This window comes from Uloborus diversus, chromosome 3, assembly GCF_026930045.1.
Source record: "Uloborus diversus isolate 005 chromosome 3, Udiv.v.3.1, whole genome shotgun sequence".
Taxonomy (NCBI): domain Eukaryota; kingdom Metazoa; phylum Arthropoda; class Arachnida; order Araneae; family Uloboridae; genus Uloborus; species Uloborus diversus.
This window is the reverse complement of record NC_072733.1, coordinates 126,428,351-126,452,948: the sequence shown is the minus strand read 5'-3', so window position 1 is coordinate 126,452,948 and position 24,598 is coordinate 126,428,351. Positions and strand designations below refer to the sequence as shown.

General features: G+C 35.5%; 1 protein-coding gene across 2 annotated transcripts in view; it reads left to right on the top strand.

Moving 5' to 3' along the window:
- LOC129218415 (serine/threonine-protein kinase 3-like) overlaps positions 1-24,598 on the top strand; it is an 85,847-nt gene that overhangs the window by 27,323 nt on the left and 33,926 nt on the right. Inside the window, exons 2-4 of one of the 2 annotated variants that reach the window (XM_054852669.1) lie at positions 7,572-7,660; positions 22,989-23,069; positions 24,058-24,238. In XM_054852669.1, coding sequence (XP_054708644.1) covers positions 7,623-7,660; positions 22,989-23,069; positions 24,058-24,238 — 300 coding nt within the window. In that variant the 5' untranslated portion in view covers positions 7,572-7,622. The remainder of the gene's footprint in view (positions 1-7,571; positions 7,661-22,988; positions 23,070-24,057; positions 24,239-24,598) is intronic. The other variant, XM_054852670.1, reaches the window with a different exon arrangement.

The following is a 24,598-nucleotide window of genomic DNA, read 5'->3' as shown; positions in this document are numbered from 1 at the left end:
GAGAAACGAAGTCCATTCTTGCATCACATCCTTCGCCAACGGCTCATCCCAGTTCAACTTCAGGGTCCATAGACCTTGCATTATAAGCTTCGCCTTGGTGAGAACTGGACCTACTAGCCCAAGGGGATCAAAGAGTTTAGAGATGGTAGATAAGACTTCTCGTTTGGTGAACATGTCCTTAATTTCATACGTGATGTCAAAACTGAAATTATTGGTATCACGTCTCCATAACATTCCCAAAGTTTTCACAGGTTGAGAAAAGTCAAACGATAATTTAGCATTTTCTTCATCAGCCATAATTCTTGCAGAGTTTGATATAATTTTATGTAATTCAAACCCTCCTCTGTTTAAAAGATTACGCAATGATATTAATGACTGTTTTGCGGCATCTACAGACGCTGCACCTGTTAAGATGTTGTCAACATATGTGTCATTATGCAAAATATCTGAAGTGATAGGAAAATCCGATTTTTCATCATCCGCTAAAGCCTGCAACACACGGGTCACAAGAAAAGGGGCCGAGCAAATACCGTAGGATACAGTAGTAAGCCTGTATATCTTTACAGGGGCCTGACAGCTATCTTTCCAGAGAATTCTTTGCAAATCTCTTTGCGACTCATGCACTAGTATCTGACGGTACATTTTACGAATATCCCCACAAAAGGCAATTTTATGCTTACGAAATCTTAGCACAATCGAAAACAATTCCTGCTGAATAGTTCCCCCGAATAGAAGAATGGAATTCAAAGAATATCCTGATGAGGTTTTTTCGGAAGCATTAAATACTACCCGCAGAGGTGTAGATTTATTTTCCGGTTTAAATATTGGGTGATGTGGGATATAATATACCCTACCCGGTTTTTCATCAGCTTCGACATCCTCCACTTCTTCCATATGACCCAACGATAAATATTCAGCCAAAAAATCACGGTACAAATTTTCCATTGTATTGTTTTTATTCAATTTGGCCCAAATACTATTCAATCGTTTTTCTGCAGTAAGTTTTGAAAAACCCAATAACGATTCCGCGTTCTCTCTCATTGGATATTTTACGATATATCTACCTGTACTATCTCTAGAGTGAGTTCTAACAAAATGTTCCTCACAAAATTTTTCGTCTTCCGTTTTAGTCGGTTCAATATTATCTCCGGGAAAAGACTCGATTTTAAAGAAATTCTCCAAAGAAGTATCTAACTTAGAATTTTGCCTTAGATAACAGTTAATTAAATCTGTTTCCTGTAATGTGCTGTTAGTACACAAGTACCCGAAAACACTGTCCTGAAATATTAATTTCTTATCCTCAGAATACAGTTTTGCCGGTCGCAAAATTTCAAAAAACAAGCTACTATTTAACAACAATTTTATGTCCGTACTCTTATAGAAATTTGGACAAGTCAACACAATGTGACTAGGAATTTGACATTCGTTTATAGTAAAAGACTTAGACGGAATTTTTGCCGCGATTTGCGGAACAAGAAAACACTCAATCTGTTTTTCAAAAGTTCTATCTGCATTGCTAATGCAGCAAATGACCTTGTACTTTATTGGTACATAATGGTCACCTATTCCACTTAAAGACAAATTTTTGACTAGCAATTTCTTAAGTCCCAAGAAATCTGCTAATTTTTCCGTCATGAGATTTATATCAGAGCATATATCACTTAACCAAGTCACTTCCACGCGATTGTTGCCCTTTCCCAAAACAAACACATTTAATTTTGTCATTAAATTACCTATTTGTTGTGTGCGAGATACTAAAGTCGCACTTGTTTTGCTGTCAAATTTACTTTGCTGACCTACAGAAACAGTAGAACTTTCTTGCGAGGAGTCCAAAAAGTTACGTAAATTGCGACCTTCTGAGTCAGAAACAATTGCGTTATGATAAACTTCACCTAAACAATCATGCAACAAGGTATTATGTTTGCCTTTGCAAACAGAGCACACATATTTTGATTTACAGATCCCCACATGAGCATTAAGGCAATTTTTGCAAAGTCCTTTTTGCTCCACAAATTTCAGTTTTTCAGATGCACTCATGTCATGAAATCCAACACACCAAAACAATGTGTGGTTGTTTTTACACAAAACACATACCCTCGGTTTATTATTTTTATTTTGAACTATAAACGCTTTGCTTTTTTGCGACGAAGGGCCAAGGTTTTTAAGAGGTTGTTTAGTTTGTGTATTTTTACTCACTGTTTCTAATATTGACACCCTAGTTTCAAAAAAGTCTAGCAATTGATCGAAACTTTCAACATCTTTACCTTTAAGAGACATTTGATACTGTTTTGAAGATTCTTTATCAACCTTTTGTAAAAATAAATGAGACAAGAGTATTTCTGAAAGGTTATTTTGATCAAATTCTAGCACCTTTAAAGCGCATAGATTTTTTTTGAAATTATCTATTAAATTTCTCAATTCTTTTGGAGATTCATTGTTTATTTTTTCTAGGTTGAATAAATTTTGAATATGGGCATTGACAACAAGTCTTTTATTTTCAAAACGGGAAGTTAAGGCATTCATTAACGAATCGTAAGTGTCTTCCGAGGTTTGCAAAGATTGAGCTTGACCTTTTAACGCAGATTTAAGGTAAAATAGCTTTTGCGTGTCATTTAATTGCTCGTTTTCATGGATTAAGGCTTTGAATTGCGTAGTGAAATTTTGAAATTCCTCATATTTGCCGGTAAAAATGGGTAAGGGAATTGCTGGCAGTTTATATTTAGTTTTAGCGTGAGGTACATTCTGCGTAGCAGATCCGTTAGTACTAATCTGAGAATTGGCGTTTTTATGAAATTGAGAGAGGAGAGCTCGGATTCTTACCTCTGTATTCTCAATCGAAATTTCAATTTCTTCAAATGCCTGAAGGTTTTCCGTTATGTCAACGCTATCCGGTAGCCCAAGTACCTCTGTTTGAAGGGTCTTCAAATCTCTTAGAATTTCTTTTAGGGCTTCTAATTTCACTGTCAGTTGAACTTCAGTTTCTTCTTCCAACTCAACGGTATTTAGGAAATTTTCAATTCTTGTAACTCTTCCTTTGAGAATTCCTCTTTGACGGTTTATCACAGTTGGAACTTTTTCTATGACAGTTGCCATGGCTTCGGTATTTCTGTCCGGCTAGGCGGACCACTCTGGTAAGGTTCACTGGTTTAATTTATAGTGGACTGTATTTTAAAAAGGTAAATTGATAAAATGTAGGTAGAACACTTTTATTATGTAACTAAACATAATGTGTAAACAAATCTCGGTGCACCTGCACCTAAGTCTTCAGGTAACGACTGCCGAAGCAGAATGTGCGAGCCTTTTAACAACTGCGATGGCGCCACATGCGCAATACTTCTAGAGTTGAGATGTAACACGTTCCATAACCACGAATTTACATCGAGGTTCTCTCGAGTTTCTACCATGGGCTTGTTTTGTTTGCGTGCTTTTGGAGGAGTGGCTTTTAGACTCGCGCGGTTTGACTTTTTTTAGGTTGCTCTGTTATTTCCAACTGCAAACCGCGAAGTTGCTCGCTATTCTCCCTGATTTTTCAAATTAATCGTCTTTTACTTGAAAATTTAGTCTTTTCTCTTGCATTTTTTTTAATCATCCTTTCGTTTTTTCTTGATTTGCGTTTTTTTTTTCTTTTGCAAACTTTATATGCATAAATGAAAATTATGTGCGCTTTTAAAATGTCTTAAAGTTGAATCTGAATCACCGATTGAGAGTAATTGCTGACGGGATGAAATGTTTACGTCACAGTAATGGGCGTTCACCATCCCAGGTAAAACAGAAACTATCAGGGATTTTGAAGATTTTAGTCAAAATGTGAATTTTGGAAAGAATCGGGGGAAATTTTCAAGCTGGTTTGAAACACCAATGGGCAACTGATTCTGCATTTTTGACATGTTTCTGGTAAAATATTCTAAAACTTGAGGAATCACTAAAGTCCAATGTCTTTCAATCTAACACCCGCTATAATGGAAATATATGGCGAAGGGGGGGGGGGGGGAGAGAGCGCGAAGGGAAACGAAGAAAATAACGGCAGCACTAGTTTGCGAAAAAACGCTGCTCTTGCAATAAGTAAAGGTAAGTCCGCAAATTAACACACGATACTGTGGTCTTAAAACGTTTATATTTTCAACAATCTAAGAGGGGAAAGGGGGGTTACTCAAGGGCTCTAGAATAAAATATCGATAAACTGAATTGAAAACCATTTTTGAAGCTAGGAGTGGATCAGGATTTCTGCTCTGCAAACTTAAAAGTTAAGTCAAAATGATTAGGCTGTTTTAATGATGTAAAAGTGGGGAGGAGGAGGTTTAAAAAAAAAATGGAAAACTGGAGTCCTAAAAACAATAGTTTAAGCAATCATTGGTGAATTTATGAGAGATGGTTTTGGTGTTCTAATCGGAAAATGTTTTGTAGCTGACGTATTAAAAACTATTTGAGGCTATTCTTAAATGACTTAAGGAAGTTGAGTCTATACTTAAATAACTTAATGGAGTTTGCGGAAGGGGGGGGGGGCATGGAAATTTTCTCCATGCTGAAGCTATGCTATTTTGACTATTTTTGAGTGAGTTAAGAGGTAAGGATTTCGGGGGTCTTTCTCGAAACATTTTCGAAATTGAAGTCTTGAAACTTTGGGTTGTCTTTGGTTATGTAGGGATGGGAGTTGCTTTTTCAATAGAAAAATAAATGTTAAACACAAACTTACACTGCTTTCAGTAAACGCAGTGGGGGGGGGGGGATTCCGCCGCCCCCAGCCCGAAATGTTTTGGTTTCTGAAATTTTAAGAGTCTGGTTTGGGCTATCTTTGGAGGACTGAAGGGGGAAGGGAGTAGGAAGCTTGTTTCAAAAAGTTTCAAAAATTACAGTTTTAAAACTTTTAGACCGTCATAAGTCATGTATATAGGTACTGTTCCTAGAAAAAAATTTAGAAACTGAAGTCTTAAAAACTCAAATTTAGGATATTTGCGGTGAACTCAGAGGAAGAGGTTTGGGAGTTCTCTTCCGAAAATTTTTGGAAGCTGAAATATATTTTAGTGCCTTAAGAGGGATGTGATTCGGAGGCCCTCTCTGGGGTTAGGATTCAGTTCCCCTATTGCTTTTTTTTTAAATTAATTAATATTGGAAAGTACCTCGTTTAAAAAATATATCTGCTTCACTGAAGCTGTTTTTATTGCTAATTTCGCCACCTGTTATCGTATAAAAGAATTCTTTTTCAAATGAAGACTGTGTGGGGGAATGGTGCCAGTTCATTATATCATTAGTTGCCTATACCCTTCCCCCTCCTTTTCTTCTTTTCTGGTTTGATGGCGCTACCATGGGTAGACGATCAGAATTGATTTATGTTGCTAAAGTGAAAATCTTATGTCCCAAGCGATTTTACTGCTGCAATGAAAATGTTTACGATCGTAAAAAAACTAATGGTGGTTAGCGCCAAACGCTTTTACCCCTAAACATTATCCAACATTGTCTAAAATTGCGTTTTTGTAACTTCAATTTCGAAATATTGCCGCAGGAGAGTTCCTAAACTTCATCCCTTCGTTAATGCATTCAAAAAGCGTATAACATGTTGCGAAAGATGGAGTACAATTTTGTTTTTAAAGCTTCAATTTCGTGGAGAGCCCACAGCGTTCCCCCCTCTTTCTCTAATATTTTTGAAATTCGCCCAATATTGTGGGTTTGGGAAAAAAAAATGATGTAAGGGAGTCACTAAACCTCTTCCTTCCCAGAAAAGTCAAAATCTTAAAATACAAATCAAACCATAATTCCAAAACTGGCATAGTTAAAATCTACAGCATTTATACATATTTTTTTTTTCCTTAAGCACGCATGCTTGGGGGGGGGGGGGGGGGTCTGAAAATATTTTCCGTCTTGGACACATCACCAAACTTGCACCCATGAGTTGGCAATCTGACCTTGAATAGGGGCAAATCTCTTTCATGTCTAAAAACTAAACAACACGATGAAACCATGGCACCATAAAACTGGCTACTACCGGCGCCGGTCTGCTCAATTGCATCTCCCGAGAGCCCCAGTTAGAAAAAGTGCCCAGTTTTCTCTTTTTTATCTTAACTTTCAAATAGTTATTGTGCATAAAATTCATTAAAATCTTAAGAAAAATGTACGTTAATTGTTTGACATCAGTTTTCACTTATCTGCTTTCAATACTCTCAAAACCAGCTGTAACAAAATTGACTTTTTTTTCTTTTTCATTTTTTGCTGCCCGCAAAAAGTCCCATGTCTTGTAGTTCTTTTTTTTTCTGCCCCTCAACTTTTAAGCCCCAATCGCCACCTCTGCCATTACCACCCTTTTAATTCCAAGAAACAGTGGTAAGGAAATGATGGGGAGGGGGTGAATACTAGTTGTGGAGGATGAAAAGCTTTGTAAGGCAAGCAGTTACAAAGATATTCTGTGAAAAGAAGAAACCGGAATTGCAACGATCGTAAGGGAAATTTTTTGTGAAATAACTGTCCGTTATTCGGAGTGTCCACTATTCAGAGTGAATTACATGGAATGGCCTATATTAAGGGACTGGGACTTGCAGAAATGTCCATTAATTAGAGGTGTCCATTAAGGGAGGTTTCACTGTATTTTTATAATAGAAAATTGCAAAGATAGATCAAGCTTATTGAGATTCAACTGAATTCTGTACACCAGGACACATTTTTTATTTAAACATTGTATTGAAATAAACAAGTTTTAAAACGCTACCTGTTTACCCGAGTATTACATTAAATTATTTTAATTATGAATAAATATTAATGAAAAGCTAATTAAGTCTCTTGTCTGTTTTGATTTAATTTTTAATTAGATTATGTAAAAAAATATACTGTTCTTTCGTACAATATCATTGTTACAAATTTTTGCTACAATATTGTTGTTGCTAATACCAATCGGATCACCAAGCCCAAGTTGCAATTAGTTGTCAATTTAATGCAGTGATGGGAGCACCATTTAGGTGGGAGTGCGAATTGGTTCAGAGAGCAGACAATAGATTGAAGCACCATCTATCAACATTTGGAAATTTAGAACCAAACCAGAAGCTGAATAACTCCTAATTCAGCAGCTCCAGAGATATTTATTCACATGGAGGACTTTACGACCACGGCATATTCAGCATGCCCAAGTCATTATCAGTGAACACAGAGGATCTTCAACCGACTGGCATTGAGCCCGGAACTCTTCAATTACGAGCCTGGTGCCTTACCAATCAGACCACCTCGGCCCATGAATAATATAACAACTTTTACTCTTAATTAAATATAAAAACTTTAATTTTAATTAAAGTTATTTTATCTTTTTAAAATCAATAACTAAAATTGAAGACTTGTTAGTGGTAGACTATCCTCAGAATAGAAAGAGAAGGTGAAATGAAGTAAAATAAAAAGTCTTTGTAGAATTTTATTGTGAAAAGGGCAAAGTGAGGTGAGATTTTAATCAAAAAAGACATTAATGTAAGCTCTCTGTTTCGCTTCCTGAAAATTTAACTAAAGCATAATTTGAAACAAAAGTATTTTAACCAAATTTTTTATTCAGTTCAAAACATCTTGCTTGTTTCACTAATTTCTTTCATTTTACATTTTAGGGATTTCTTCCTAAAATTCTTTTAGAATTTCTTTGTACTAAAATTTTGATTATGCATTGGATTGAATGTGGCAACAGCATGCAAGAAAGGTATAAAACTTCATTTTTTTATTTGCTTTAGTGACATGTATGACCATAAATTATTCAAAAAATATCACACCTAGTGTTTTTAAAATTTTATTATTTATGACAAGATATGTGGTGGGTTCTGAAATTAGTTGGACTTATTAAAAATATATATAACACTAAGATATCCTACTGTTGCTCATGGGCGGATTTATGGGGGGGCAGAGGGGGGCAATGCCCCCCAGTTTTGGGAGGACTTTATGTAGTAACAACACATCTTCCAAAAATTAAAATAAAAAAATTATTATAATTTTTTTCGTTTTTGAATAGTTCAGAAGGGCATGGGTGAATTTATAGGGGGGCATAGGGGCAAGGCCCCCCAGTTTTGGGAGGACTTTATATAGTAACAACACATCTTCCAAAATCTTAAAACAAAAAAATCATGACTTTATCTTTTTTGAATAGTTCAATGAAAATGAAGAGAAAAGCGAATGTCCTTTTCTGATGAGAGAAAAGAAAAGGAAAAAAAACGAACATTAAATACAAATAGTACAGCTGTCACTGGGGTGCTGAAAATGTGTCTAAATTCACTATTTTGGATTGAAAACCATTTGGGCAAGTATATGAATGAAAATATAGGCTAAACAAGCTATACATTAAACTATAACACTTATAATAATTGACGATTAATTTAACAAATTAGAACCTAAAGCAAAGGGGAAAAACTCCCCCCTCCATTCGCGCTAACAGAATGATCTACTCGTTATGATTTGTGTCCACATTTAAAGTATTATTTGTGCATAATATTTATGTTCTTAGTAGATTAATTGGCTTTTTGAGAAAGTCTAAAAAACATAGTTTTTTTTTTCTCTTTTTTCTCTTTCTCTTTTTTTAAAATTTTTTTAAGAGAGAGAAAGAAAATAAATACTATCGCAAATTGAATAAATTTCAATTATCTGAGTTTTTTGATTAAATGAATCTTTTTTACTTAGAGGGAGAGTACAATTTTACTTACTTTATAAATACTGTTTAAAAAGTAAGGTAAGTCATAATCATCTAAGTCTAAGTGAGTCAGTCCTTGTCATTATTGAAATCTAAATAATTGAGTCATCAAAAGTTTTGGAAAAATTTACTGAAATTTTATAAAAGTCTATAAAAACCTAACAAAGATTGGTAAAATCGTAAAAATCCTTTAACCGTAAAAACCGACGAATTTTCACAAAAATTACAAAAAATCAAGCAAAAATCTGAATTACAAACAGGGTCAAATTTGCCTGTAAGATGAACAAGCTATTGCTTAGGGCCCCTGCTTTGAAGTGGGTTCCTAGCTCCCCCCCCCAAAAAAAAAAAAAATTCATGATTCGTTCCTTAAAAAATGGAAATTGCTTGAAAAACCTTGAAAATTTGGAAACGTGTGGCTACAAACCTTAAATTTTAAAATTTCTAACAAATGGTAGAGGGGGAGGAATGCCAAAGTATGTCAAAATCAGCTCCTTGCCGCATCCTGTATTAAAAATGTAAAAATCATGGTTCTCACGTTTGTAACATATTATTTGAAATAAATTTTTGCGACTCACATGTTTCATATATTGATATTTATTCAATCCCGAATGCAGTATTTTGGAAATTCTTTTGTATTGATTGCTTTTATCTTACTTCTGCATATTGTCTATTTGTTTAGCACGGAAAAAAAATACCCACTACTTCTATTTCTTTTCGTTTTCTGCCCCACTTGCAACTGAAGAAAAGTTGTCATGAGAAATCTATGGTTTCTTTTTTCTTTTAAATTTAAAATAGCTATTTCTTACCAAGTTAGAACAGGACTAAAAATTTACAATCAAGTACTAAAATATCAGAGACTGGAAAGTACAAATGAAGTGCGTAAAATAATTTTATTTATTCTAGAGTCCTTGAAAATAATTAGATAAGTCTTTGAAAATCCTAAGCAAAGTGGGCTCTAATTACTTCTACTGCATATTGTTAATCTGTTTATCCAGGGGGGAAAAATGATACACTACCTCTATTCCTTTTAGTTTTCTGCATTACTTATAATTAAAAGAAGGTTGTTGTAATGAGCAATCTTTAGTTTATGTTTTCTTTCAAACTTAAAATGGCTGTTTCTTACAAAGTTTGAACAATACTGTACAACTATATAATCTAGTTATCAATTTCTATGTCTATCCAATTAACCTTTATACGGCTTCAAAATGTAGAATTTTATATCCATTTTACAAAATTTCCTCCGAGGGAGAAACCCCCGGTCCCCTAAAATTGGAGACATTCTATTCCCTCTTAAAAGGGAGCCTTGCGTCACTCTCTTGATACCAGCTCCCTCTCTTAAGGTCAATTCAAAAAGGACAGCATGGAAGCACATATTAATGAAAACAACACATAAAAAAGTAAAGCATGGACTTATGCATCACAGGAAACCGACAAAAACATGGGAGTGGGGGGAGGGGGAGGCAATAAAAATGTTGCTCAAAAAAAAAAAAAAAAAAAAAAATCCTGCCCCCACAGGAACTCAGTCTTAAATCCGCCTATGCTGTTGCTCTGAGGCGACGATATTGTAACGGATTCGGTGCGACTTCCACTTTCTTGAAATGAAGACACAGTTCTTGATAAAAACACAGGAAATTTATTTACACTATGTACAGGAAAGATCTTCAACAACTGCTAAATTATTCATCAGCAAGTAAGCAATTATCACACAACACCGTAAACTCAACGTTTACGCACGTATTTACTTCCAAATACGAAAACAACACAGCGAAATGCCTCGCTATAAACAGAGCAAAATGCTCTCCGTTCGAAATCTGAATCGAAACTCTCCGTTTATCCATCGCTAACGGCTTTTATAAACATCCAAGAATTTTCCACAACATTCTTTCTGCTTCGAGAAATGCGTAGACCGTTATCAATGAAAAGAAAGAAAATAGGGGTCGTATACTTTAGCCGAATGAAAAAGGGGTTGTATATTCATTACGGGAAACTATTTACAGGTTACGTTCCTACAATAATTACTATTTACAGAATTTGTAACATTGCCCCCTTCCTAAGGACTGCACGTCCCGGGCAGTACAATCCCCAGAAAGGGTGCCAAACTTCTATCACAAGTTCACAATTCCACACATTAAATAATAACTAACAGATACAGAAAACACAATAATAACAAGAAATATTACTAAACATTAAAAGCAAAAATTATCTACAACTTTTATGTTATCAACCATGGTTGTTTACGTAATACTCATGAACTATGGCCATAGTATGGGGCTAACCGATCATAATGTACAACCCTAGGTTTTGCATTAGGTGATTTCTGGATCCTCACTACGACGTCATTTAGTCGGTTAAGGACTTTGTAGGGTCCATCCCAATGCGACTGCAATTTGGGTGACAGACCTTTCCGTCGGATGGGATTCCATAACCAAACCTTGTCGCCTTCGTTGAATTCATGTCCAGTAGACCTTGTGTCGTATTGGGTCTTCATCTTCTCCGCCGCGATGTTAATTCGCTCTCGTGCGAAGTTATGAACGTCTTCCAACCGGGCCTGGAGATCCTGGATGTACTCCTCAGGCGATGAAGGCGCATCCGGAGGACGACCGAAGACGAGATCACAAGGTAGCCGAAGCTCTCGTCCGAAGAGCATCTGAGATGGGGCATATCCGGTAGTCTCGTGGACAGCACTGCGGTAGGCCAGCAGGAACAAAGGTAGCTTCTTGTCCCAATCCTGTTGATTTCTGGAGACCATAAGCGAGAGATTATTTAGGATTGTGCGGTTAAATCTCTCCACCATGCCGTCCGATTGTGGGTGTAGTGGTGTTGTCCTAGTTTTCTCAATTCCGAAAATTTGACATAGGCCCTTAAACACAGCAGAGATGAAATTCCTCCCTTGATCGGAATGAATCTGCAAAGGTGTTCCATATCTCGAGATCCAATGTTGGACTAGAGTCTCTGCTACGGTGGTAGCCTCTTGATCTGGAATGGGATATGCTTCCGGCCATTTGGTGAAGTAGTCGATGGAAACGAGAATGTATTTGTTCCCATCAGCAGTTTTTGGTAGAGGACCCAGGATGTCGATCCCAATTCGTTCGAAAGGAGCTCCAACGTTGTACAGATGTAGCTTCCCTCTGCTTCTCTTCTTCGGTCCTTTACGAGCAGCACAGGCGTCACAAGAATGGCACCACTTCTCCACGTCATCCTTCGCCTTACTCCAGAAGAAGCGCTCCCGAACTTTATTGGGGGAAGTAGTAACTGCCACCTAGATGTCTTGCCGTCGTCAGGTTCCCATTTCCGGTGTGTCTTGCCGTCGTTAGGTTCCCATTTCCGGTGTAGCACGCCGTTCCGTAAATGGAGTGAGTTCCATAAAGCCCAGTATCTTTTTGTTGCAGGACTGAAGATGGAAACGTCCTGCCAGCTAGGGCGTCGACTGTCCCTTTCCATGAATTCCAAAATTGGTTTTATGTCGGGGTCTTCAAGTTGATCTTTTCGAACTTGGTCATCACCCCATGGATCAGGTTCTGATGATGTTGGAGTCACTGTCACCTGATAGGCGGTAGGGCTAGTCGTTCTATACTGTTTCTCGATCCGGGAACAATAGTGGCAGTTCTCAGGACAGGGTCTCCTTGATAAAGCGTCAGCATTACCGTGAGATAACCCTTTTCGATGCTTGATCTCCATGTCATATTCCTGGAGCCGCTGTATCCATCTGGCTATCTGGCCTTCCGGATTTTTGAAGTTCAAAAGCCAAGTTAATGAGGCATGATCTGTCCGAAGCAGAAATTTTCGGCCGTAGAGGTAATGATGGAAGTGTTCTACAGCTTTCACTATGGCCAGTAACTCCTTTCTGGTGACGCAGTAATTTCGCTCCGACTTTGATAAGCATTTGCTCCAGTAAGCGATGACATGTTCATTTCCGTCAATTTCTTGGGATAAAACAGCTCCGATGCCCTCGTTGCTCGCATCAGTGTCCAGGATGAAGGATTTTTCAGGCTGAGGATAGGCGAGGATAGGCGTTGATGTTAAAGCCTCCTTCAGTCGTAGAAATGCATCTTCGCATTCTTTGGACCATTCAAACTTTTGCTTGCTCTCCGTCAGCTTATGCAAAGGTCGTGCAATGTTGGAAAAACCCTTCACAAACTTCCTGTAGTACGTGCAGAGCCCCAGGAAACTTCGCAGCTGATGGATGTTTTCGGGACGACTCCAACTCTTGACAACATCTCGTATCTCATCGCATACACAACAGCAGAATTCAGGTCTTTGACATCCGCCATCCGTAGAGCTTTCTGGATTTCCGGATCTCGAACCCCGTCGATGTAATAGTTGAGTGCCAGGTTGTCTCGAACATCCGCAGGAGAGTCGCAAAAAGCAAGATGAGACAGTCTCTCGATGTCCGCCGCAAGCTCTTGATTAGCCGCCAAACTTTCAGCCAAGTCACTTTTCGCAGCATTAATTGCTTCCAGAAGTTGTTTTAATTGGTCATCCATTGCGCGAGTAATCACCATAAAAACAAAGTCTATAAATTCAAACAGTCTTTATGAAAAAATGTCCAAAGTCACACTTACTCCAAGAAAGTCCAGAAGAAGCCCCACGTTGGGCACCAATTGTAACGGTTTCGGTGCGACTTCCACTTTCTTGAAATGAAGACACAGTTCTTGATAAAAACACAGGAAATTTATTTACACTATGTACAGGAAAGATCTTCAACAACTGCTAAATTATTCATCAGCAAGTAAGCAATTATCACACAACACCGTAAACTCAACGTTTACGCACGTATTTACTTCCAAATACGAAAACAACACAGCGAAATGCCTCGCTATAAACAGAGCAAAATGCTCTCCGTTCGAAATCTGAATCGAAACTCTCCGTTTATCCATCGCTAACGGCTTTTATAAACATCCAAGAATTTTCCACAACATTCTTTCTGCTTCGAGAAATGCGTAGACCGTTATCAATGAAAAGAAAGAAAATAGGGGTCGTATACTTTAGCCGAATGAAAAAGGGGTTGTATATTCATTACGGGAAACTATTTACAGATTACGTTCCTACAATAATTACTATTTACAGAATTTGTAACAATATATATATTCATGAGCTTACACTGTTGCGAAACAAGTTTCCCTGTCTTCATACACCTGCAGGAGTGCTTGGACCGGAATGCTGTTTAGCTTCGTCATCAGGGCCTGTTGAACCACCTCTACAGAGCCAGGATGCTTTCATTTGAGCAACCTCTACAGAGCCAGGATGCTTTCATTTGAGCATTAAAGAAAGTCTCACATTGTTGAAAATGTCAGAGTCCTCATTCAATTGATGAAGAAGATCCTGGCAGATTGCTTTCTGATTGGCCTTTGCTTCTCTGACAGCAATTGCGGCACAAACACTTCACCCGCACTTACCCCATGGCTAAGTTTTCTGACTGAATCTCAAAAACTTGGATTTGAGGATAAAGGACAAGATTCACGTTCACCACTTGCCATGTGTTGATCTAGTTTGAAAAAGTGGCGACTCAAAAAAAAAAAAAATTTCCTCAGTCGCCATTTTTTTCTCCCTTTCCCAAAAAAAAAAAGATTCTGGGGTAAACAGGAATTATGCACAAACTCAGCAGGGGAGAAGACAGTTTATTGCTTTGGAAGATAAGCCTGAGATAAACGCTGAGCGTGAGGATTGAGTGGAGAACATTGTTTTTTGAACAAAAAGGTAATACTGCAGCATTTCAGCTACGTGTAAAATATAGCCGCCGTATTTGGTCGTTCATACGATGGAAGTTGACATGATGCTTAAGTGCCTAAGTTTTCAAAGACAAAGCAGAATTGAAGTTTTATTTAACTGAAAACTAATATAACTAATCATGGGCGCCCATATGCAAAGTTGCAAGGGGGGGGGGCTCAAATAATTTCCCCATGGTTTAGCTGGATATTTTCCCCATAGAAACTGATTTCAGGACAGATTAGATCAATTAAAATTTGACATTTTTAGTAACTTATTCATCAATGGCTGGAGAAGAAATGTTTTCACATTTTTGCAAAGAAAAAAGTACTAAAAGCGAGGAAGTTCTATGTTCAAAGGCGGGGCTGGAGCCCCCCCTTGCCCCCTATATGGGCGCCCTTGTAACTAATGCAAAATATGCTGATTTTTTTTTTTTTTTTTGAGCAATCATGATTGCTTATTCTCATTTGATTGTTTTGAATTCCTATCATTTTATTTTCCCGCCAGCACCACCGTCGTGTCGACCAGCCTCACGTTGCTGCTCCTTTTATGAAAACTGTCTCCAGATTGTGTCCATATCCTACACACACACGCCTACTCATACGCACACTCATGCCTGCGCACAGACACAAACACACACAGACATACATACACTCATGCCTGCACACAGATACATATGCCTACACACACACAGCACGAATGCCTACACACACACAGCACTGCATGCATACACACACGCACGTACCCACACACATGCGTCCACACAAACACACACACACGTGCCTACACAAAAACACACTCGCATTCAAACGCACGCTCGTGATTGCAAAAAACATAATTTGAATTCAAGATGCCAAAAATTCAAATTAATATAATTTTCTTTTTTTTTTTTTCAGTATTTAAAATAACTTTCTTGAGAAATGAAAAATTTTGTATTTAAAACTTAATCTTATCCTCATTGCTTTGGACGGAAATGTGCTAAAATCTTTTCAACTAAATTGTAGTTTCATGAGTATTTTTAATTTTTTTTCATGATATAAATTCAAAAAATCTATATCTTAATTTTTGGCATAGTCGCCATTTTTGGTCATTTCCAAGATGGAAGTACACAACACTCTAAGTGCCCAAGTTTCCAAAACCTGAATTGGATATTTATTGGAATGCAAACTTTTGAAAATTTCACAAAGTGGACTTTTTTTTTCGGATAATTCATAATTATTTCTTAAAAAATACAAAATTTTTTCTTCAGAATATTATTTTATCCACATTGTTTTAGACTAATGTGCTAAGAGCTGACTATTTTGTCAGAGTTGTAGTTTTTAAGGATTATTAATAATTTCTAATTATCTTTATGCAACAAATTCAAAAACCTATTTATTATCTTAACTTTTTCCTGTAGTGGCCATGTTTGATCATTCTCAAGATGGAAGTAGACAATACTATTTATTGCCTAAGTTATCGAAAACAGAACTATGTTCATCCCAATGCCATGAAACTATTGAAAATTACACAACTACCTATAAATTATCCTGTTGAAAATTGCATAAAATGCATTAAAATATGTTTTTTTTTTTATTTATTGAAAAAGAAAATTTTATCTGTATTTAATCCTGATTGCTTTGGAGGCTTTGTTACAAATAGAAATACAAAAGTGACGACCAGCAACAGGCTCTGGGCCCAGCTAGGCTGGTCCTAGTCGATTTACAATCCCCAGTGGAAATCAATGGCCCTCTTAAAAGTATCGACTCCCTTGCTCATTACCACCTCTTCCGGTAAGCTGTTCCAAGGTTCCACTACCCTGCTAAGAAATTGGTTTCAACAAGATTAGTCCTAAGTGGTACTAAGTATTCATCATCTACAGGATATGGATTAAGAAGTGCCTTGGAGACAATAACTCGATACGTAAAATTGACATTGATTTGTCACAAAAAACATTTTAACATGCTCTTTGGAAGATTAGATTGCGATAAAAAAAAAATTGCATAGCTTGACGCCAAATGAGTTGCATATAAAAAAATTTAACCCAAATACAAACTAACTGTTTTTATGTTAACCAAGATTCATAAGAAGGCACTCATATGTATACAGGCATTATGTAATGCTCATCAAAATGGATTCGGGCGCAGTCAAAATACATGTTTTAATTGCCTACAAATTTTCGCACATAAATACGTATGGATGTTGTGAAAATCTAAAGTCGAAATTCCTTTAGACGCAATTAAAATGGAAATTTATATTGAAATCTGGGTGATAAATTTTTCCTGAAGACCATACTTCCTTTTCTAGACACAAGGAAGTAATTCTCCTCCTTATGTTGTCCAAATAGTGTAATTTTTTTAATTGGAAGAATTTTCTCGATAATCCGAGTTTTCAGTAATTAAAAAAAGGTGGCATTAGCTCCAACTACCTCGGATTTCCGAGACTCTACTGTATTTTCATTATTTTTCAGTCAAATCTAGTTCTGCTTTGTGTTTAAAAACCTAGGCACTTAGCTTCCTGTTTACTTCCATCTTGCAAATGACCAAATGTGGCGACTACGTTTCACACATAGCCGAGTTGAGAAAGAATGCAAAACTGTGAAGTCTATTCGTCTTTCTGGTAAAAGAACAATCTTCCCCGATTGACCCTCCCCCTCCCGCAACCCCTCTTGGTTGTCTGTCAATCAAGGGGTACTTTTGCGAAGAAAAGAGTTCCCAGGAACATAGGGGAAGAATGTAAAATTTTTCTTCCACACCCAGCTCTGAAGTCCGCAAAGCTGTAAACTCTAGGAAGTCTTTGCCCCGTTTCAGGGGATGGCAGTGTTCATCCCCAGGCAAACTTCCAAAGCTATAATTGCCTTCCACACTGTAGGGTTTGGTGCATAATTTCAGTTGATTCCAGGAACTTTTCTATAGGGAACTAAAGATGAAAAAAATTGCGACTGAGACAAGTTTTTTGGGTCACCACTTTTCAAACTAGGTCTGTGAATCCTGACCTTCAGAGAAGAGCATTTGTGAGGATGTAGTGTGGCAGCAAAAGGCTTATGAAACACCAAAGTCTTAAGTTCGCTATTACTTTTAGTAACCATCCTTGCATTTAATTCACTATTGAAATGAAAACTGATTACAGTTATCTTTCTGTTTTGGACCTCCCTATTACTAAAAGTTCTCTCTTCTAGAAATTTTAGATTCTTTACTTGTTTTTAAATAAAATAGCTATTTTCAAAAGTTAAATATAATAGATATATGCATAAAGTCAACTCAATAGTTCCTTATTCACCAGTAATTTTACATCATTATTGCAGCAAGTTTGTAGATTCTTTTGCAGTCAATTCTCGGTTATCCGCAGAATAGAGTGGCAGGGTATTGGCGCATAAGTAAATTTGCAGATATTCCACAAATTAGGTAAAAATTATGTTATTTGATTCAAATAAGGCTTTAAAAAGGTTTAATGCCATTGGAAAGGGGGGGGGGGGAGAAAGCAGTAGGATTATCTAAAAATTGATTTTGCACTTGTTAAGTAAAAATATGCATTTCTTTACATTCATATATTTATTATAAAATCACTTTACAATTAAAACTTTTCTGCAATATTTTTTGTGACTGAAACATTATTGTGTATCATGAAATTTTTTGAAGAAAAAGAATAAATTTTTTACACGTAAGTTCTTATCTAATGAACACTTTTGTGAGATTTGTTGGAAACCAAAAACATGTTTTTGAAACTTTTATATCTATAAATGCATACCTTTGGTAGCAAAGTATAAAATTTAAAACTTTGTAATTATATCATGCTTATCACTAGTCATTGATGCATTATTTGTTTTTTAATTAGATTAGTAACTCGGCTTGTTACATTTCTGCTTAATTCAAATTTTTAGAAACACATTCGTAGATCAGTTGCTTGCAATTTTATTTTTACAAAATGCTATGTTATATATTCTTTTGAAAAATATATGTTTTTTAGGAAAAATCCATGAGTTATGGAAAGTTACAAGACACTCGTCATGGATAATGAAGACCATCAGAAGAAATTCAAGTCACTAGACGCCTGGATACACAAACTTTTACTGTAACTTCAATATGTTTTTCAATTAAATATACTGCTTAAAAAGTATTATATGTAGTTTAAATTTCATGTTTGTTTCCCTTTCTTTTGTACCTTTAAAAATTGTGATCGCTGGAGATCCATAAAATAATCATGTTTGCCTGATAAGAATCTATTTTACTGTTAAAAATATTTATGAACTTGAATCCATTAAATTTGGAATCTAAGATTTTCTACCTTTACTTAAATAATTTTAAATATATTACTCTAATTTGTAATGTAACCTTTGTTTAATTTTCCCTTTTTTATATATGTACAACATTTTTGATTTTTACTTTGAGAATGGTGTAGGTTTTAAAGTTAAGTCTACCTAACTCAGTATCCAACACTGAACACAAATCTGACTCTCAAGAAACAGTTTTTTAACCCATTCTCTGCATCGGCTGATACAGTTACAATGAGATTAACTCAAAATTTACTTTAAAAATGGGTTTTAAAGTATATGGGTTTTATAAAACAAGTGCTCTGATTGATCAAGCAAAAAGCACTCCCTTAACCTTTGTTTTCCTGGAAATTTTTCTTAGTGAAAAAAGCAAACAGACCCCCCCCCTTCCCAATTATCATTGACAATTACATAATAATAATAATAATAATAAATCGCAAGCGAATGAACCCAACGCAAAAATCGCGATAGCAAAAACGAAACATTTTCTCATATGAGTGTGAAAATTGCTCATTTGCAATCTTAAATCAGTATATTTGACTTTATTTTGACTCGTTCAAAATATCTGTTTTGGTTTTTGTTCTATTTTTAAAATCGCGCCATTTTCAAAATGGCGCGATCGATTAATACCCGACTTTTGCAAGTCCAAATGAAAGTAACCCATCAGAAAGAGATGAATTATTAGAAAAAGCACAAGATTAAAGTGCTTTTGTATAAAATTCAAGTATTCATAAGCAATTTAACAAGAAAAATGTAAAGTTCCGAACTCTTTGTGTTTAGCGCGATCTGGAAAATGTTCGCCATTTTTTTTCTCCCCTCTTTTTATTGGGGATGCCAAGTGATGATTTTCAAAAATAATTCTGGTTACATGAATGCCAAATTGCAATATTTTTACTGTACAATTGTCTTGTATTAATCCTGAAGATTGCATTGAAAACTTCTCTTATTTTTAGTCTTCATTTCTGTTTTTAGGAATTTCCTCAAGATAAAAATTGAGGGAAAGCTTATTCTTAGAATACAGTACAATGGGCTATTTGTGAACTTGCTCCCTGAGCTCTGCCCAGGAGGTCACTGTAAGCTCCAGTCTTATCACTAAAATTCCATTGACTAGTCCACAATTGGGGTGTGTTTGAATAGCTGATAAACAGATAGGGTCATTTTAGTCCTTTTCTGTTGATTCTCCTGGTCATTTTGAAGCTTAAAAGCATTTACTAAATAGATCTTTAGCATTTTCTCCCATTTTTTTTCTGGTTCTTATCTTTTGGGTTTTTTGGGTCCCTGGGACCCGATTTTTCGCGGAAGTTGCGTCCCTTTCCCGCGAATTTGCGTAAAAAACGCGCTATAGCGCGTAAACGCGAGCCCTGATTGAAAAATTGATTTTCAAATTGAATTTCTAACGTTGCTGACAGCACATCTTAGGTTAACAACAAAATACAACATGAAAATTTCATAAAAAGGAATTAATATTTCAGTCTATATTTAGGGATTCCCCCCTCCCCTTCTATGAGGGGAGGGGGTATGGAAATGAATAAATGAAGTTGGAGTTGGAGTAGGACATTTCAAAATCCAGGAGTTGGAGTAGGACATTTTAAAATCCAGGAGTTGGAATCTGCCATTTTCCTTCCGACTCCGCAGCCCTGGTCATCAGTCCTTCCAGAGGCAAACCCAGTTATTGTAGTTCTCTGTCAGGTTCGGGGGTATTGAGAGGAGCAGTATTGAAGCTCTTTTCCTAAGTCAAGAGAATATAGCTTATTGGATTTGGTTGTCTTTTAATTTATTTTACTAAATTATTATATAATTGGTTACATCAATAAGTAACCCAGGCAAGATATTCCTTACTTTCCATGAAAACTGACTATTTTTTGAACTTCCTTTCTTAGTTCTATCCCTGGGATGAAAGAGAGCATGTTTTTAACTGTAGGCCTAGGTAGTTTCTACCCCTTAGAAAATTATTCTCACACTTGAGCATTGATTTAAACCACGATTTAAATCAAGTGATAAAAAAACCTTGATTTGAATCATTCTTCTTTTGTTTTGTGGTTTTAGAATGTATGGTCTGTTGCATTTACAAATTCAACTTCAACTGGCAAAGCTACATAGACCCCTCTCTATGGCTCTCCTGTGTGTGTGTGTAGTATATATGAACATTTTAGAACTAAGTTTTTTCAGAGTCTTGTAGTAATACAGTCGAAATCGCTTGTAGCGAGAGAGAAGGGACCAGGATATTTGCTTGTTAAAAACGGACTCATGTAAAAAATCGTTAAAATTCTTTCAAGCTTGCTTTGCTTGTTTTCAATTTCTCTACAGTGGCAAAGAAGTTGGTTACTTCCTATGAACTGTCTTATTGTTTCTTTCTTGTAATATTGATGTCTTTCAAGGAACATTTATTGACCAAAACAGTGGCAGTTTTTTTTTCTCTTCAAATTTAGTTCTGAATAGTTTGATAAAGTTGTTACTTGGATTCCTAAAGAAAGAGCTAAAAGATGCTTTTGAACTTTTATCCTCTCTAGCCTGACTGAAGAATGTTGACGGTTAATATAATGCTTTCTTCCCCTCCAAATAAAAATAATGGCTATAAAACTGTTAAAAACAGGGGCTGCTAATTTCAAAAAGAGGTGGGTGATGGAGGAAAAAAAAAATAGTCATATTTAGATTCAGAGGGTTGTTTTACATAAGAATCTGTGAGAATGGTTTCCGAAGCATTTTGAGAAGTTTTTTTTTTGCTGCACAGCTTACGCTGTTTGTTCAGCAGTTTCTGAAATATTGTACTTTCCACACCATTTTTAATTCTTCGAAATAATAAAGAGTGAATAATTTAACAGTATGAATAAATCCGATTGAGATTAATCCTACAACTGTATTTAATAGTTACAATATCATCACTGTGTAAAACAGATACATATGAAAAATAATTTTTCCACTTTAATGTTATTTTTCGACCATTTTATACATATATGCAGTCAACTCTCAATGACTCAGTCTTATAACTCAAATATTCCTTTGTCTCGAAGTTTTCATTGAGTCCTAAAATTATCAGTGTTTTCCATTGCTAAGTTGTCTCTATTTCTCGAAGGTAACAACTTTATTATTATTTCATGCACAAAAATCCAGCAAAAAACTTGCGATTCCCCCCCCCCCCCTTTACATGGTGCTTTGTTTTATCAGTTTGCATGACGGAAGAATTTATTTACAAAATACAAAAGTATAACTTAACGGTTTTTCTCCCCCCCCCCCCCCAGATTTTGCGAAACGAGTGTCGGCGTTATGTTTTTTACCTCCAGGTGTTGATAAGGAATCGATACAATATTGCCAGATTAAGTGAAAAGTAGCCGATTGGGCTACATTTTGCTACATCTAGATATATAATACTTCAATGAATAGCAACTGGCTCTTTTTGGGCAAATTTAATTTTTGTCGAAATTTGAAAAGGTAGCCTTTTTTATGGCAATATATTGTTTGAAGTTAATGTGATCAAGAGAGATTGGGTGACCTTGTATTATATCGGGCTATTTTCTTGACATTTTGTGTTTTTTGCTATCTTGAAAATATAGCAACCCTGCTTGGCCATTTCCAATCCAGACTTCAGGATTGAAATATGGTTGTGTGGTGTTTACTTAGAATGATGTCAAAACAAAAATGCCTTAACTGGAAAAAGAAAGTCGATTTGTTAACTGAATAACTTAAAATCTGATAAAGAAAATAAAATGTAAGCAGACAGAGATAACTTCCTCTTTTGAAGTAAGTATGCTGATAAAATTTATTCTCTTCTGTGAAAATATTTTTGTACTGTACTAGTAACACTTTTTTTTTTAAACTAAGATTGTAATACTCTATCTAACATACACAATTTCTGAGAAAAAAAAAAAAACATTATTCTTGAAAAGGTTTGAAGGGGAGCTTCTGATAACTTGAAGCTTTTAGCCGGTCCCTTGCGACTTCGAGTTATCCAGAGTTGATTGTACGTGCAAAATCTTGACCCCCCCCCCTGGAGATATTCTGGCTATGGTGGGGTTGCTTTTAATACTTAAAATCTAGTTCTGACTTGTATTGTAAAAATGTTTTTAAGGCTTATGCAGCATGTTCATTACTTGAAAGTAGTGGATGTAAGTTACAAAAATATTTTGCACCAAAGAAAAATGAATCATTTTCAGCTTTCAAGTATATTATCATCCCGTTCCAAAGACTTTTCCATCGTTCCATTTTCAATCATTGCTCAAATTAAAGCGCTTGCTTATTTATATTTTGTGGTTTTAATTTTTCAGGTACTGTCCTTGCATATGAATATTTAAAAAAAAATCTTAGCTAAATACTGGGTATTTATTTGTGAAGCTTCTAAGTTTTGATTCCACAATGCCTTAAAAAATTCTCATTTTTATGTTTCGGTTTCTTTTCTAGTGAGCTGAAGAAATTAAGCGAAGAAAGTTTGACAAGACAACCTGAGGAAGTGTTTGATATCATTTGCAAGTTAGGGGAAGGGTGCGTCTGCTACTTTGTTTCTAGTATTTGTTTTTTTAAATCTCTTTAGTTTATACTCTTTGTTTATTTAAACTATTTCTTTCTTCCTTTTTTTATTGTATGGATATTTTTAATTCTCAGATATCTGGACTATCTATCCATAATCTGATAGTCTTTAAATTTTTTTTAAAAATTGCCTTGCCAAGTGACGGCAGGATATCTACAGTAGTTTTCTTTCGTACTACTAATTTTTTAAAATTTAATTCAAGCTCCTTGTGCCAGTGTTCATACCATTAGTATCAAAATTTAAAGCCTGCATTTTTTCTTTTAATGCGTTGTATCTATATAGCTCTACTTTGGCATATCTAAATGTGTTTGATAACCATCACCCAATGCATGCACAAGTAGTTCAGCAACTCAACTTTCAAGTAGAAGTGGCCTTATAGTAATAGAAGTTTCTAGCATACTACAATTTTTATTATCTTTTACTGTAATCTACATTGTTTCTGTACTGTCAAATGGTGACTTGTATCAAAGAGTTCGATTCAACAGATTAGAAAACTGTTTCTAATTATTTTAAGTAACATTGATGCATTGGAAAAAAAGCAAAAAAGAAAAGTTGTATGAGCACCATCTTCCATTAAGAGTAGAATGTTGACATTTTCGGTGGTTGATCCTTGTGCATACATTAAATTTAAAAAAAAAGGGGGGGGGGGGGACATTTCTCATAAATTTCACTGTGGTTTGGCTAAAATGTATAATTTCTGACTAAATTTATTCTGCTTATGTATGTTGTGTTTTTGAAATTTTTACGTTCATTGATTTTAATCATCAGTCTAAAATTGTATGTAAACTTGTTCTTAAATCATATGATTATTTGAAAAAAAGAGAAAGAAAAAAAAAAGGAATGAAAGATCTCTTTTTTACAAAAAATCAATCATTACTTACTTTAATATGAATTTAATCAAAATGTAACTCTTAAACTTTCTTTGTAATTTTTTAATTTCAGGAGTTATGGCAGTGTTTATAAAGCTCTTCATAAAGAATCTGGCCAAGTTTTAGCCATTAAGCAAGTCCCTGTCGATACAGATTTGCAAGAAATCATTAAAGAAATCTCAATTATGCAGCAGTGTGATAGCCCTTATGTAGTTAAATATTATGGAAGTTATTTTAAGGGGACCGATCTGTGGGTAAGCCTTCTAGTATATGTGTGCCTGTATTGTAGTTTTACTTTTAGTTTTGTTATTTTGTCAAAATTCTAACAATTTTTTTCTCAGCAAGCTTTTGCATATTTAAAAAAGAAAAAAAAAAAAAAAAAAAGACTGCAGATGTTAGTATAGGAATCGCTAAGCTTTCAAATAACTACTAATTTTAACAAGGCATTAATTAATAATTCTTCAAAAAAATTCTTCACATACATTATGGAGATAACATGTAGAGTTGATAAATCTATTTACGCAGCCTTACTTGAACACAGGGCCTTATACAAGGGGGGGGGGATGGTTAGACCCTCGTTTTACGCAGGTTCATTTTATGTGGTTTTGATTATA